The sequence below is a fragment of the Zootoca vivipara genome, chromosome 1 (assembly GCF_963506605.1).
Source record: "Zootoca vivipara chromosome 1, rZooViv1.1, whole genome shotgun sequence".
NCBI classification, from domain to species: Eukaryota; Metazoa; Chordata; class Lepidosauria; order Squamata; family Lacertidae; genus Zootoca; species Zootoca vivipara.
Window position 1 is genome coordinate 41,569,445 of NC_083276.1, and position 17,122 is coordinate 41,586,566.

General features: G+C 45.5%; 1 protein-coding gene across 1 annotated transcript in view; it reads left to right on the forward strand.

The window, feature by feature from the left end:
- Positions 1 to 13,289, forward strand: part of BAHD1 (bromo adjacent homology domain containing 1) — a 67,247-nt gene extending 53,958 nt beyond the window's left edge. Inside the window, exons 3-7 of the mRNA XM_035111179.2 lie at positions 3,121 to 3,482; positions 4,516 to 4,675; positions 6,967 to 7,043; positions 9,772 to 9,863; positions 12,782 to 13,289. Of these exons, the coding sequence (XP_034967070.2) occupies positions 3,121 to 3,482; positions 4,516 to 4,675; positions 6,967 to 7,043; positions 9,772 to 9,863; positions 12,782 to 12,971 (881 nt within the window). The 3' untranslated portion in view covers positions 12,972 to 13,289. The remainder of the gene's footprint in view (positions 1 to 3,120; positions 3,483 to 4,515; positions 4,676 to 6,966; positions 7,044 to 9,771; positions 9,864 to 12,781) is intronic.
- The last annotated feature ends 3,833 nt before the right edge of the window (positions 13,290 to 17,122 follow it).

Below are 17,122 nucleotides of genomic sequence, written 5' to 3' on the forward strand. Positions count from 1 at the left end.
CTGTTCAATGCAATGTTCGAAGCATTTTGTCCTGACTTAAACCTGTTGTCTGCCAACTTTATTGCATGAGTCCAGCCTTGAGACAGTAACTCCTTTCTTCCCATCTCTCTGTTCCCGCCCATGAGATTCCAAACTTCTCCTGTTTGTCCTCCCTTCCCGTCCCAATCTAAAATGCTTGATTCGTTGCAGCAAATTGAGATTTCCTTCTAGCTGCTTTAACAAAATAAAAAAATTCATTCCAGTAGCACCCCACCTTTTTCTTAAAGGTGCCCTACATTGTTTTCTCCCTCTCCATTTAATTCCCACAAGGACCCTGAGAGGTAGGCTAGGCTGAGAGGGAGTGACTGGCTCAAGATCACCCAGTGAGCTTGATAATCTTTGGTTGCTTCCCTGAGTCATGCAGGAAGCCAGAATTCATCCCCTTACCTCTTTGTGTACTGAGACCTAGTGCTAGAGAACTATATTTCAGGAAGACTGGTTCTAGGTGGGTGAATTATATCAGGCTTCCTCAAACTTGGCCCTCCAGATGTTTTTGGCCTACAACTCCCATGATCCCTAGCTAGCAGGACCAGTGGTCAGGGATGATGGGAATTGTAGTCTCAAAACATCTGGAGGGCCGAGGTTGAGGAAGCCTGATTTAGATCATTATTATTTGTGTATGAAGGGCTCATTCAGCCAAGCCAGCATCTGCAGCCTGAAGTGTTAACAGCCGAAATGCAGGTTTGTCCAGCTCATTGAGAACTGGATTTGAGATACAAAAAGTGCTACTACTTCAGGGATTCTGCATTGATGTTTTTAACATATCAAACGGCGGGGCCACCACAACTCAGGGAGCCCTGGAAAGGTGGCTGTGCCTGTAATAATCAGGTCATTTAAAGATCTTGTCCTATTTTATTAGCTGTCCTTGTTTTTACAGCTGTGGCACTTGCTTGTTAATACTCCCATCTCTGAGGAGGGAGGACTGCTTCCCAGCCTTGTTTTACAGCTTGCAGAGTGGGAGGCAGAGGGCAGCAGTTTCCCACAGCAAAAAGCCTCAGCCGTACTTTGCTGCTTTAGATCGAAATCAGCTGTGGCATTGATTTTTCTAATTTGCTGGGATTTCCAAGGCTGCGTACGTAGGGGCCGCCACTCATAGCAGCACCCATTTCTGTGAACTTTCTCACTTACCGGAGGCCGACTGAAGTTGCTCCGCTGACTGTTCTGAAAGGTTCAGGCCAGCCGGCTTATCTTCATGTTTGGAGCTCCCTTCTTGCAGAGTTGGTCAGGTCATCATAGGGGAATCATAGAATAATAATAATAGTAATAATAATAATAATAATAACAATAATTTATTATTTGTACCCCGCCCATCTGGCCGGGTTTCCCAAGCCACTCTGGGCGGCTTCCAACAGAATATTAAAATGCAATCATCTATTAAACATTAAAAGCTTCCCTAAACAGGGCTGCCTTCAGATAATAATAATAATAATAATAATAATAATAATAATAATAATAATAATAATAATTTATTATTTATACCCCGCCCATCTGGCCGGGTTCCCCCAGCCACTCTGGGCGGCTTCCAACAAAATATTAAAATACAGAAATCCATCAAACATTAAAAGCTTCCCTAAACAGGGCTGCCTTAAGATGCCTTCTAAAGGTCTGGTAATTGTTATTCTCTTTGACATCTGACAGGAGGGCATTCCACAGGGTGGGCGCCACTACCGAGAAGGCCCTCTGCCTGGTTCCCTGTAACTTGGCTTCTCGTAGCGAGGGAACCGCCAGAAGGCCCTCGGCGCTGGACCTCAGTGTCCGGGCAGAACGACGGGGGTGGAGACGCTCCTTCAAGTATACTGGACTGAGGCCATTTAGGGCTTTAAAGGTCAGCACCAACACTTTGAATTGTGCTCGGAAACGTACTGGGAGCCAATGTAGGTCTTTCAAGGCTGGTGTTATGTGGTCTCAGCGGCCGCTCCCAGTCACCAGTCTAGTTATAGAATTGTAGAGTTGGAAGGGACCCCGAGGACCATCTACTCCAGTCCCCTGCAATGCAGGAATCTTCTGCCCAACGTGGGGCTTGAACCTACAACCCTGAGATTAAGAGTCTCATGCTCTACCAACTGAGCTAGGTAAGCACCTTTCCACCCATGTTTACTCTTGCCATTCAAAAACGTCTTTGCGCCGAGGCGTGTTTGGCTGTGACAGCTAGGATCCCCAGTCCCACATAGGAAGCAGCCTTTTGCATTATTTTGGAACAGTTCAGTCATTCTCCTGTTCTAACTTATCCTAAGAAAATGAAGCCCTTTTTGTGTGCATTTTGCCAGGAGGAACCGCGGGTGTTTTGGTATTGTTTTTATACTTGATTTGGTAGGTAGACCAGAAATAGGGCAGCAGCACCCAATGCCACTGATGTGGCAGCTGCGTGCCCAAGAGGTTTGGATTTTCTGCATGTGTGGCAAGCAGAAGAGGTCTTCTCATGTGAACTGTTACTGAATCATAGGGATTTTCCACATTTTCTTCTGGTTGCAGGAGATTTCTTTTGTTATTTTCGTTCAAAATCTAATAATACGGCGCAGATAACCCCCTCTGGGACACCTGAAGCGGCAGTAATGATGTAGGGACTAGGGAGAAGAGCATCTGATAGCATGGGGAAGTACAGGAATCTTTTTCCTGGAAGACCCATTTTGCCTTCTATATCTCAGTCAAAATCGGTTTGCACGTTTACTCCCCCCCCCAACTAATCACTAGAGCACACAAGCTAAAAACTTGCCCTTGAAAGAAAAAGAAGGTGCAAGGAAAATGAGACTTTGGTTCTTGAGGTTGAAAACACGTTCTGACAAATTTGGCACCGGGCAGTCAAGTATTTTGAATACTGAAAATGCTGCGTAAATACTGTGGTGGAGGAGGTGAACTGGGCAGAAGCAAAAAGTATTTTTTTTAATGGAGCCAGGATGTCATTCTTCCTGCTGTTATTCTGAGCGTGACACTTGGCTTCCGATGGTAATATTTGTGCTTAGTCATTGTTAAGCAGGGCTTTACGGCCGTGCTCTCAGGAACCATCCCAATAATTCCCCCTTCTTCCGACAAGCAGTGCCTCACGCTGTATTTTGCTTTCCCTCCCTCCTCATCTCCTTGTAGACAGCTGCAAGTCCCTGGACCAGCTGAGCCTCACAATCCCTGTGGCAGGGCACCCTGTTTCACCTGCCCACCCACTCTCAGGATGTCCGGTACCAAGTGTGCCACCAGCTGCAGAACCTGTTCCTCACTTGCAGACGCCCAACTCGGAGCCCCAGACTATGGCCCGTGAGTGCCCACAGAGCTCCAAGCCTCCCAGCGGCTCCAAATCAGGCCTCCGCAACACCGCCAGCTGTTTACATGTGTCCGACAGCAAAACCGTTGGGGGTCACTCTCATCCAAAGCAGCAACGCATCAACCGGAGAAGAGCCACCAATGGCTGGATACCCATTGGAGCAGCCTCTGAGAAGGCTGTCTATGTTGTGGTAAGCAGCCTGCCAAAACTGCGGCTTTTTCTCCAGTAATGAGGTTTGCTTGAATATACAGCTCTAGGCGCCAAGCAAAAGCGTTCCTCTTTAACCAGGCCTTTGGCTGATTGACACCCAATGCCCTTTTAAAATGTATTGGGTTGTTTTTGTTTTTATTATGTATTTTGGGGTTTTGTATTGTGGTTTTATGTTGTAACCACCTTGAGACCTGCGGGTATAGGGCAGTACAGTCGTACCTTGGAAGTCAAATGGAATCAGTTCCGCAAGTCCGTTTGACTTCCAAAACATTCGGAAACCAAAGCACGGCTTCTGAGTGGCTGCAGGAGGCTCCTGCAGCCAATTGGAAGCTGTGGAAGCCCCGTCGGACGTTCAGCTTCCAAAAATAGTTCATAAACCGGAACAGTCCCTTCCAGGTTTGCGGCGTTTGGAAGCCAAAATGTTCGAGAACTAAGCTGTTCGAAAACCAAGGTACGACTGTATACCATTTTAATTGATGATGATGATGATGATGATTGACTTTATGTGCCTTGCCCCACCCTGCTCCTGCTTCTGTGTTGGAAAAAAGTTGGAAAAAAATCATAGAGCATCCTTGTATTAAGTGGGACTGCCCTGTGTTGTGTTTCACTGCAAAGAAGTTTAAACAGATTCTTCTCCTGGGGATGTTAAGCCTGCGGCCAGAGTGCTGAAGTACCCCACTTTTTGCAGAGCTGCTTTCCTTAAAACCAGTGTGAACAAACTGAAGTTGCTTGAGGATTTCTTTTCCTTTTCTTTTCTGGGTTTCATAATCATTGCCTTTCATCTGAGCAGCATGTTTTGCTTCTGAAATTAACCTGCTGGGAGGAGAGATGCATCCTGCTGTTTTGTATGCTGCAGCTTCTCCATGGGTTCCTCTGGCAGTGCAGACACACCCTTTCTGGCAGAAAGATTTCTGCTTGGTGTAGGTGGATTCAAGGAAGCTGGCGTCTGTTTCTCAGCATTGTTTCCCTGCCTCACTTCTTTCCTCGGCGCTCTCTCTTGTCAATATTTGTAGAACGAACCAGAGCCAGCTGTTCGCAAGAGCTACCAGGCCGTGGAGAGAGATGGAGAAATCATCCGGGTCCGAGACACAGTCCTCCTGAAATCTGGACCACGAAAGAAATCTATGCCTTATGTGGCAAAGATATCGGCCCTATGGGAAGACCCCAAAACAGGTATTGGATGGGTAAATGACTGTATAACCATCTCCTTTGTCAGGGAGAAATGGAATGGAAGGTAGCATGTGATAGATGGCTTGTAAATGCGCGCGCGCACACACACACACACACACACACACAGCTAATACTGAATTTATTTATCAAAGAACTAAAGAGCTAGAAGAGAATTGGAGGGTTATCCTTTCCACCTTGCCTCCACACCTCTGCCAAAGCCTCTAATGATTCCATCCAAATTAGAAGGAAGCAGAAGGCCCATTATGTCAAAGTTCCCCACAGGGCAATGAGTAGGCTTAGCAGAACACATTAAGGGAGTGAATTGTGAGCCCACCATCTCAACAGAACTGAGCCACAGCAGCCACGATAACAGCTCAGTAGAACAGGAGATCTCAAAATAAAGCAGCATCACAACGACAGCAGCCCAGTTAAAATCCTAAAAATGTGAAAAGTTGGCAGTCAACAAATGAGTTTTCCATGTCCCCTTAAGGGCCTGTCATGATGGAGCCAGTTGAATCCCAATTGGAACAGAGTTTCACAAATGTAGGGTCACTGCTGAAAAAGCCTTTTCCCTTCTGTCCGCCTGCCTGATGGCTCACACACGGCAACCCTCTGAAATGGCTCTCAACACATTATTCCCTTCATTTCCCTCCCCTTGCAAACAACAACAACAACAACGGGAAGCGCAGGAATGCCTTGTCGTATGATCCCTGAGCATTTCTCCTACTGTTCTTAAGAACTGCAAATTCTGGCTCTTGCCTCAAGCTGCATACTTGGGGAATCTGCCCTCAAAACAGTTGTACTGTATTTCTACTGATCGTAACATCTAAGCAACACCTGCTGCCACGTGATTCTTTTAACAGCCAGAATCTCAGAAGCCACTAATTAGACTAATGTTCTTTATAGTTCGCAATCTGGGAAATAGCGTCAAGCTCTGGTTTCTGCCTGCTTTGTAATCTGTCTTCTAGCAGCTAGGATCATGCCGTGCTGCAGGTGGGAACAAAAAGCAGAAGTATTGTGTGGGAGCAAGGTGGCTTCTCCCTTTCCAGGCCAGGGGTGGGTGGGTTTTGAGGGGAAGTTTCTTAATTTGCAGAAGATGACTCAAGACTTAGAAGTTAAATGGCATTAACTTTAGTGGGGAAACTTACATATAAATGGGAAGCAATTGGGGGACAAGCAAATAAAGATTACTTTGCGGGAGAGTGGTGGGATTTTACCACCTTTGTTAGGGTTTGGGCATCTTAAAGTAGAGTGCTATTTTGGTAGATTTGCTATATTTTGGTACGTGTTATGCTTCACATTTCTTTGCCACACTTGCCTGTAGTGGAGTAACAGGGCATTCTTACGACACTTGGAACCAAAGGGTCTGTTGGTAGGGGGAGGAAGGGAATTAGTTTTGTTTCAATTAGATAGTTATTTGAGGATAGTATAATAGTGTGATGCAATTGTATCAGCACCCGCTGCTTATGTATTTACTTATTCTTGAAAATTTAACAAAACATGTTTCAAAAAATAAAAAGTTACATTCCAAACGCCAATAGTAAAAAGGCTACGAGGAGCATCCAAACCTTTTGGCTTCCTAAAGAGGAATGCTGTGGAATTGTCCCAAAGTGCCTACAGCTTTGTGTGGCTAAGAAAGCGGTTTGGAATTCTAGAGCTCTCTAATCCAGTTTTAGTTCAGCCTCTGGTTCCCAGATGATGTTGGACTATAACTCCTCTCTTGCCCTCCCAGCTTAGCTCAATGGTCAGGGATAATGGGAGCTGTAGTCCAGTACATATGGGAACTCAAGGTTGAAGAGCATTGATCAAATAAAGCTTCAACCCACAACCATGTTGCCTTGCTTTGAAACGGCAGAACCACCATCCTGTTTGCAGAAGCTGTTTGTTGTCGCTTGTGAGACAATCTGAGCAGCCCGAAGGAAGTCTAAACAGACTGACCCAAAGCTCCAGTGTAAAGACTGAACTGACTAGAAGAAGTCATTCAATCCTGGGCAAATAATTAACTGCTTCCATGACTGTTAATTTTGTGGGTGAAGACACGCACAACTTTTTAAAACTTACTTTAAAAACTTTACTTACTTAAATATTTCTTAACGAGCCTTCCTGAGACGATTCCAGAGTGGTGCAGAAATGTATGAGTATGCACAACTCTTATTTCTGCCATGAAGTCAGGCTCACCTTATAGCCAAGGGAATGCTGGGAGTGCGCTCTCTCTCTCTCTCTCTCTCTCTCTTGCTATGTCTATGCTCCTGCTGATGCTGATTTCTTTGTAAACCTACCTTGTCTGCTTCCAGGGGAGCTGATGATGAGCCTCCTGTGGTATTACAGACCAGAGCACACTCAGGGAGGCCGCAATCCCAGCATGCATCAGGTGAGTTGCGTGTGTCTGTGTGGTAGTTGGGATGATCAGGTGGGGATCATTGTGCCGTCATTTTCTTGCAGGGAGAAGGGAGAGTGATTAACATACCTTCCTTACCCAGGTGCTGCCTATTTCAAAACATTTGGAATTTTCTATTCCTGGTTAGCCAGGCTATCTCTTACTGTAACCGTAACCAGTGTGGTTTGATAAGTAAATACCTGCTGCATCTCATAAATTGGCAAGTAATCTGAGTTCCGGTGTAAAAACGGCCCTCTACTGCCTCATTCAGAACATTCGTGATTTTACAGTCAACTTGTAGCTGCTCTGGAAGTGTGCTGTTACCTCTGTGAAAGTCTTCCCCCTTTTTGAATGCATGCAAGTTAAATGTGCATAAGTTGTGAGTTACCTGTACAGTTGTACCTTGGTTGCTGAATGCCTTGGAACTCATACGTTTCAACTCCCAAATGATCAAAAACCAGAAGTGAATGTTTCGGTTTCCCAAACAATTTTTGGAAGCCAAACGTCCGGCACGGCTTCCAAATGGCTGCAGAACGCTCCTGCAGCCAACCGGAAGCCGCACCTTGGTTTTCAAACAGTTCAGGAGTCAAACGGACTCCCGGAACACATTCTGTTTGAAAAGCTCGGTATAGCTGTATTTAAAGAGACCTCTTTAAATACTAGATTTTTAAGATCTGCACCTGTTGTATTTCTCCCTTCGCAGGCAGTTGTTTTATTGTACACTAAATACACAGGTGTTTGTCTGTTATGGAAGGTTTGATCATCTTCCCCACAGTTTAATAGGTCAGTTGTGGGAGAATTAGACTTTTTTGAGCAGCAGCAAAACAAAAAATGCTCTCCTTGTCTCTTCAGCACACACACACAAAACCACCCTAGAATTCCTTTTATCAAACTAGTTCTGGCTCTGTTGTCCTGCTGACAGGATGATTCAGCCACTCCTGATTGCTTCATATCTGTTCTAGAATGACACACTTGCCTTTCAAGTTAAAAGAATACTTTAAATTGTGTGGGAAAGAAAGGAGTAGTTTGTGAGGATAAGGGAGGCATCTGATTTGAAGCGTTGACAAGCTGGTTCCAGAAACAGAAAGAAGAATCTTGTATATTGGTCCAACTTCTGCAGTGATTGGAAAGGCAATGCATCCTTTTAAAATTCACATAAATTTCTCTGAACTGACAAGAGTTCTTAGTTAACAGTTCCATGTAAAATATAAACATTAATATCCAAGCCCCAAAGCTTGCAAAGTAACAATGCTGTTAAAATGGATTCCAGTTAACATTTTCTCAAACTATTTTGCAGCATAGTGGTTTTCTTGCTGGTTGCAAAATAACATGAAAAACTACATTTACTCTAGGGAGTATAATTCTTCACAAGTAATTCTACCTGTTTCTGGCAATATACCTCCATTGCCTTGGGTGTTATCTTTAGTAGAAGAAAAGGCTAAGGAGTAAACCCCACATAAATCTGGGAGTGATGTCTCCAAGATGACTAGCACTTTGTACTCCTCCTTCCGCCAATTCATGCAGCCAAGCTGGTGCCAAATGTACTTCTCTACTTTCCTTTGGACTGTATTAGTGAGGCCAGGGGGGGGTGTCTTGTTGTCTGGCCAGCCCTGGACCTCCATAAACACTGCCCAGGTTTGTGCCCCAGGGAGGTCACTTTGGTGCTTGCTAACACATCCATTTGACTTCACCCCCCAGAGGCACACTCCATTGTCTATCAAGACAATTGGATGCCAGCAACCTTCACGTGAATCATTTAAATCAGCGGTGGCCAACTCCCAAGAGACTGTGATCTACTCACAGAGTTAAAAACTGGTAGTGATCTACCCCCTTTTGGGGGGTTCAGGTCAAAGTTGTTGAGCTTTTTAGGGGAGCCACAGTTTTTCAGCCTCTTTGGGGGGAGCCAGTGATCTACCAGTGATCTACCGCAGACGTCCAGTGATCTACTGGTAGATCATGATCTAATAATAATAATAAATTTTTATTTATACCCCGCCCTCCCCAGTCAAAAACCAAGCTCAGGGCGGCTCACACCAACAGGATTACAATAAAACATAAAAACAATTAATTAAAATACAGATTAAAATACAGTATTAAAATTTAAAGTGCAGCCTCATTTCAAATCTATCAAGATTTAAGCAAAAGACCAAGTCTAGCACTCCTGTTCTTGCTTCATTCGTATTCTCTCCTCTTCTGAAGTTTACCTGTTGGACATGCCTGATTTAAATGATAGAATTTTAGTAAGGCTTAGATGCCTTGTGGATGTTGAGATTAAATTCAGGCTGTAATCCTGTGCACACTTACAAGATATTGATTTTAATTGGGCTTGCTCCTTAGTACCCATACATTAAGATTGGGCAGTTTAGCTCCCAGACAGTTAAGGGAGAATCTCAACAGCGAATGCCTTATATAATCTAAAACCACTTTCACCAAACTGGTGCTCTCCAGGTGGTAGCTTTGGGTTCCAAACATCTGGTGGGCACCAGGTTAGCAAAGCCTGGTCTAAAAAGATGGCAGCTCTTAAGTTTTACTTGGAACAACACCCCATATGTGTCCCATGAGAAGTTGCTTCACAGCCTACGTTCAAAGTGGCTGCCTGAGAAATATGCAGGCATGCTATCTTAGCAGTCCAGAGACAAAAGTATGCGCAGGACAACTGCCTCCCCTGCACAGGAAGTTTTGCTATGCATTGCGACGGTCCCAACTGTGTGCTCTCTTGCAGAATGAGATCTTCGCATCCCGACATCAGGATGAAAACAGTGTTGCCTGTATCGAGGAGAAGTGCTATGTCCTGACCTTTGCAGAATACTGCAGGTAGGTGGTGCTCTTACCTTGCTTTTGCTGTAGTCTCAGAGTTCCAGAAAGGCAGTTCCACGGCATGGCGTGTGCTTTGCTTTGCTGCATGTGCTGATGGGTGTGTTCTTTCTCTCTCTGCCTTGGCATCAATCATGCTTGTCTGGGCATCTCAATCCATTTTCAGTTGATTTTTTCTGGTATGTCTAGGAGAAAAGAGTATTACTACTTTGGCTTCTTTCCTGTTTTAGTTTTTTTAAAATAAACAAAACCCTGTCCACTCGCCTCTCACCTGCCAACTCATTCCTCTCTCTGTGAAACTGTGGGTAGGGGTGGGTGGGGAGAGAATAGTTAAAAACTCGTTCAAAAATTGAAGAGTGCCGTTTTATAATCCACAGTCTTAATCAAAATACCACACCCCACTAACATTAAAGACAGCTTAAGGCATGAGAATCTCCCTTTCCCCAGTAGAGAAATCTGAATCCTTTTTAGAAGGAACATTTAATGTTTGCTAAGTGTATCTAAGCTCCTATGCATTATTAAAGGACGTTTGACCGGACTGTAGGGAGCAGTCTTCTGTATAATTTTGTAGTCGTGAGCTGTTTGTTTCCTAAAGTATTTCATTGTTATAAAATAGTTTTGAAGTCAAAGGCAATCCTCACCTATCTAGTCCATGGGGCCATATAAGATAAAGAAGTGGCCAGTCCTTATGATTAAGCTGCACAGTAGAACGCAATTGAGAGCGCCGTCCCCACCTATATCTTCCCTAGCCCTTTTAAAAGAAGCTCCTGTTTAAATAATTCGACTGTAGTTCTTTTCATTTAACAAACACGACTGCCTTGTGCATTTCTTTGTGAAAAGGCAGTACCTTGGTAGTCATACGACTTGGCTCCTGAACAAATCAGCTCCCAAACTCCACAAACCTGGAAGTGAGTTACAGGTAGGTAGCCGTGTTGGTCTGAGTCGAAGCAAAATAAGAAAATTCCTTCAGTAGCACCTTAAAGACCAACTAAGTTTATATTTTGGTATGAGCTTTCGTGTGCATGCACACGAAAGCTCATACCAAAATATAAACTTAGTTGGTCTTTAAGGTGCTACTGAAGGAATTTTCTTATTTTGCTGGAAGTGAGTGTTTCGGTTTGCGAACATTTTTCGGAGGCCAAACGTCTGACGCGGCTTCTGCGGCTTACAATTGAGTGCAGGAAGCTCCTGCAGCCAATCGGAAGCCGCGCCTTGGAAGTTGAACCGTTTCGGGAGTCGAATGGACTCCCGGAACGGATTAAGTTCGAGAACCAAGGTGCCACTGTATAATTTTAAAAAATCAGATTGGGTTAAAACTGGTTTGTTTGTTCATTTTATTTATTCATATAAATTGTTTCTGTACCATGATTCATAAATAGTATCAGAGCAGCTTACAACAATATATATATAAAACCATACCAAAAGCCACATATAAAAAATCTTAATTGAGAAATAAGCTTAACTTTTGTGGAAAGATTATAGTCTTAATTGCCAGCATAACCCTAGTGGGGTTAAAATATTGAAACAGAAGGCGCGTGCTGGATCTATTTGCAGAGTTTTCAACAAGACTCGGCACATGACACCAATGGCTCAGTTTCTCGTAGAGATAGATAGATAGATAGATAGATAGATAGATAGATAGATAGATAGATAGATACTTTATTGTCATTGTACGTAGTACAATGAAATTGAATGCCATCCCATAAATTGTTGTTGTCAAATGAGCATTGTGAACTTGGGAAACAACCAGCAATGCTTCTGCTGATGATTTCAGTGATCAAGCTGGAAGAGAAGTGTTCAAGTGTTCCTAAGCTACCTAGGACCTCAGGTGTTCAGGGCCTTGTAAATTAATTATAGAATCATAGAGTTGGAAGAGACCACAAGGGCCATCCAGTCCAACCCCCTGCCAAGCAGGAAACACCATCAAAGCATTCTTGACATATGCCTGTCAAGCCTCTGCTTAAAGACCTCCAAAGAAGGAGACTCCAACACACTCCTTGGTAGCAAATTCCACTGCCGAACAGCTCTTACTGTCAGGAAGTTCTTCCTAATGTTTAGGTGGAATCTTCTTTCTTGTAGTTTGAATCCATTGCTCCGTGTCTACTTCTCTGGAGCAGCAGAAAACAACCTCTCTCCCTCCTCTATATGACATCCTTTTATATATTTGAACATGGCTATCATATCACCCCTTAACCTTCTCTTCTCCAGGCTAAACATACCCAGCTCCCTAAGCCGTTCCTCATAAGGCATCGTTTCCAGGCCTTTGACCATTTTGGTTGCCCTCTTCTGCACACGTTCCATCTTGTCAGTATCCTTCTTGAACTGTGGTGCCCAGAACTGGACCTTGAACCTGGCTCAGTAGTAGATGAACAGGTGCCCCCATGAGCAGTCTGGCTACCACAGTCTGCTGCAGTTGGAGCTTCCAAGGGCAGACCCACATAAAGTGAACTGCAGTAATCCAGTCTATGCTTATACAAACTCAGCATGCAAATGATATGGATTGAACAGTGGAAGAGCAGAGAGAAGCTTCCACTGATCATCCACAGTCCAATTGCTGTGTTTTCAGTTGTAAGCGAGTGAATTTTCCCCCAGTCACCCTCGTCAACAGAACATGTGGGGAATTTTTCTTTGAATTTCAACATGGCCAAGATGGAGCAGAGGAGTCTGTAGGGCCACATTACTACAGTATACGTTTCTTCCATGTGTTTTCTCTGAGGTCTTATCAGTGCATCATGGGCCTTCATGGCCCTCCTCTCATTTTTCTGGTTGATTCAAAATGGGAAGATCACTATAACCCACTCTTGGTTTTGCTTGCCCTTGCCCTTTAGAGAGGCTCAACTAGACATTTATTCTGTTCTATAGGAATTTAATAATACTAAAAAAAATGGTATTATTCTTTTTTTTTTTTTACTTTGCAGATTTTGTGCCTTGGCGAAGCGTCGAGTGGAGGGGATCCCGGGCAAGAAAGCCATGATGGTTCCTCCATCGGAAGAGTATTCCACCCCTGCCCATCGCAAGGTGCCAGAGGACACTGATCCTGAGTTGGTTTTCCTCTGCCGCCATGTCTACGACTTCCGGCATGGGCGCATCTTGAAGAATCCGCAGTAGCCAAGCTCTGCAGCTCCGTGGGGTTGACAAGTGGTGGCGGCTGGAGAGCCGAGGGCAGCCTGACCTCATTGCTGGCACGTGCTGTGGTGGAGCCCTGCCCTTGGGCACAGGACGGGATGCCCAAGCACTCTTATTTCCTCTGCGTTTTGGGAGCAGATTTCCTGCCGAGGCAGAAGTTCAAAGCACAGCACTTCATATAAAGAGCATAAATGGAAATATATATCTATAGAGAAATATGTGTGTGTGTGTATATAGATATAGGTACTTGCTTCTGTAAATCTATATCTATATATATATATGTACAATGAGCATCTTATAAGGGGGGAGGGAGGGGGAGGGAAGGGGAGGGGAAAGGGCAGGGTGGTCCAGGGGATAAAAGCCAGTATAAACTGAATCCAGAGCCAGTTTTGGTGGGGACGGTTAGAGTATACAGAAGGGGAACGAGTGCAGAAGAGAGCTGAGCTGCCGTGGGTCCTCGATATGAAGGCTGAGGGCAGAGATCCTTCTGATCAATGCCATACTTGAGGTTGGAGAAGCACCCCTGTTTGGGAGACGTTTACGTGCTGCGTATCCTTGCCACATGCTGAACAGGTTTTGATTTGCTAAGGGGAGGAGAACCACACTTGCTTTCTGGGGTTGCCCGGTCCGTTGTTTGCTTTCCTGACTGGCTTGGAGCTTCACCTCCAAAGCAGGAAGTGGGAAAGATGCAATAGGATTACTTCAGACCGTTATGAAAAGCTGCGTAGATTTAGCACACACACACACGCACACACATACACACGAGAGAAAACAGGGTCCAACCTTAAGGATCACTGCTTCATAAGTGGGCAACAGCTCCCAGAGTTTAATTGACAGCTGCTACAAAACCGATGCCTTCCCTCCGGATGTTTGGAGAGGCATCCCTTCTGCTGGTTGAAATAGTGGGTATTCTTTCCCATCCCAATTTCATTTTCTTTGCTCTTATTTCCAGCCCTTGTAGAACCTGGATTTGCACACTCCAGCGTACTCGGGGAGGGCTTAGAAGCCACAGTTAGCAAGGACATTGTACCGCTTGAGCTGCATTCTTTTCGAAACAGGCACCCTAACCTGACCAGCCTGGTCTGCTTTTGCCTGCCTACCTCTCTCCTCTCCCAAACACCTCCCCACCCCCCAAAAAATCTCCTCTTAACACTGACATCTGAGCATGCCCACCAAGGCGAGACTCTTTGGCTCCCAAAAGGAACTGACCAATGAGAGGTTTGCATTTTGGAGGGGGGAAAAACTTGCTACCTGATTCCTACGGATACTTCTGCCTCTTGCCTTACATGTATAGGTGTTAGAAAGAAAGAAAAAACTACTTTAGTTTTGGCTTTAACACGAAGCTATTTCAGTTAATTCTAAAAGCAAACCAAAGGACAGCATACGGAGAGCCCGCTGAACCGGTCACACAAAGCTGGGGTTCCATTTGTAGATTGCACTAATTCTAAAGAATGAGAATTAACACTGGATCAGTCCGATGTGCTTGCTGATGGCCAGAGTCACTCACCCGAACAAGGGACCTGTGGGGGTTACTTTTTTGGGGGGGGTGTTGTGGGGGTATTATACGATGATAGAAACGTTCCTACGGCTTTAATATTGTCGTCTTTTTTTCAAGTAGAAGTAGTACTTGCCCACAGGCTGGAACGGAGTCTCGCCACCTGGGCTCTCTCTGCCTGCCTGGCTCGGAGGAAGTATCCCTGCCACGTTCAGTTCCTTGTGCCGTGAGCGCAAGTTGGAGATCTGCAGATTTTGCTCATCATACCAAAGATGGGAAAGTGAAGGGGAGGAGAGAGAGAGAGAGGTTGGGAAGGTCAAAGCAAGAGATGGTTGGTTATACCTCAAGGTCACGGGGAGACGATTCCTACTGTGTTTCAGTAGGAAAGGATTTGCTCCCTGCCGTTAATGGGGGAACTTCCCCACCCTAATTCCGAGCAAGAATCTGTGGCTGATCCAAGCTGGCTAGTGCCAAAGTAATGGCTTTATTTCCCCCCCGTAACCATTGCTTGGGCATGTCGGTGGGCTCTTGGGAGTTGCCGGTGCTACAAAGCACACCTTGTTATAGCACAGGAATGGAACAGAAGCTTCCCTGTGATGTTTCCCTCAAGCAGGCGAGAGAGCCTGACAGTGAGGGAGGCTCAGATGGGATGGAAGGAAGGGTAGAGCTGGCATCACTCTTTTCAGTCTAGAGGTATGCTGGGGTAGTTTGGGAGCAATACTGTGGGTTCTGTAGTTGCTGCCTGTTCTTCCATTTGCCTGGTTGAAGAGGGGAAAGAGAATGACTGGAATAGGGAATGTTCCCAGAATGATATGGGTAAAAGTGTGTGTGTGTGTGTGTGTGTGTGTGTGTGTGTTAGAAGTTGAGTAGTCTGATCTATGCAGAATCAGATTTGGGGTTCCTTTCTCCGCCCCTGTAATTGGGGGTGGGGGGAAAGAAACCGCGTTGCTAGGTATCCTCTTTTTCTGGGGAGGGGGGAAATAGTAGTGTTGTTCTTCAAGGTATAGTGATGGGAATCCTCAAAGCTTTTAATTCGAGACTCATGTTGAGGGTGCTACTGCCCTGTAAAAAAGAGCTTTTGGGAAAATTGAGAAACCAGACTCATTTCCTGAAAAAATCTGATGTCTGCTACTGCTTCCTCCTCCTCCTCCTTCGTCCTGCCTCCTCTCCAGGCAGGAACAAAAACAAAAACAAAACTCACACAATTGTACAAAAGGAAATAAATTGTATATCTGCCCAGGTTCGGGGGTGGGCTAGAAGCCCCCTTTCTGGAGAGGAGAATCCCTAACCCTTCCGTGCTTCTGATATTGTCAGAATCTACTTCAGGCCAAGAAATATTGTTTAAAGACTTGTGTGGTTGTTTTATGCTGTTTTGCGGGCAGCATGTAAATGATTTGAAATGTCTTATCTGAAATGAAAATATTTCATGCTTTTTTAATCTATTAGATATGGAAATATTTTTGAAACTGAAAATGCAGTCAGTAGAATTTAAATTGAAATGTAATACATGTAAAATATATTTTAGTTGATAATTTTGTAAAATGCACTTTTTTGTGTCTCTTCCCTTGTTTCCCAGATCTGTATTTCAGTGTTTACAGATGGAATGAGAGCATTCCCTATACCCTCCTTCTGTGAAAAAGATATTGTCACAGTGGCCGGAGTGGACTACTTCAGAGTAACGACGCTACGCAGCTCTGCATTTTATTCTTTTATTGGTGCTGCGTATTTACAGTGCTCAAGTCATTGCTATTTACACGGAGCGATGTTGTCAGTCGGTTTCAGAACCTCCTAATGGCTTTTGGCGCGTCTTTCTCCAACACAAAAGCTTTGGCAGACCCATCCTCTTGCCCCTCCTCTTCCTGCGTAATTCTGGAGTTGGAGGGATGGGTCTTCCCCCCTTGCTTGCCCCTTCCTGTCCCACCTGGGACCCTGGCTCCTCTACCTTGCCTGAGCCTCGGACACGACTTCCTGCTTCCCCACTGGAATCGGAACTCTCCCTGCTTTCCCCTTTGCTCGGGGACGGGCTTGAACTCAGGAGGGGAGGGACTTCGCGATATCCCCTGTCCCTCACATCCACCCCCCTCCCAAGCTCTCCTTCACCCCTCCCCAGGCCCCCCCCATGTGTCGGTGACGACTGGAAGCCTAAGAACTCAGTGCTCTCCGAGCCCGTTGGTGTGAATACCTCCCCCCAGTCCTGCGAGCCCCCCCCTTCCGCCTGGGCTGACGGGAATCCCAAAAAGTCCGTGGCGTCAGAGCTGGTGGGGGTAAAAACGTTCTGCCAATCTGCTCCTTCCTCTGACTGGGTGGATCTCGGTGACACCCATACCTCATCCTCTGGTTCCTCAAACTCCGCTTCCCAGCGCCATGGTGAGCTGCTCTCCCGTGCCTCCTCCTCCTCCCCCTCCCTTTCCATGTGCCAGGGCTTGGGTCTGTGGGGAAAGAGGGCGTGAAATTCTTCCACCAAGAATTCCTCCTGTATCTGAGTGGCTGGGACCCATTCATTCTGGGACGGTGGAGCATCCTCCCATGCCATGAGGTACTCCAGTCCCCCCACCCCCCACCTTGAATCCAGGATGGCCGTGGCCTCATTGAGTTGCTCCCTGCCTTCCCTCTCCCCCCCTCCCTCGGGGGTTTGTTC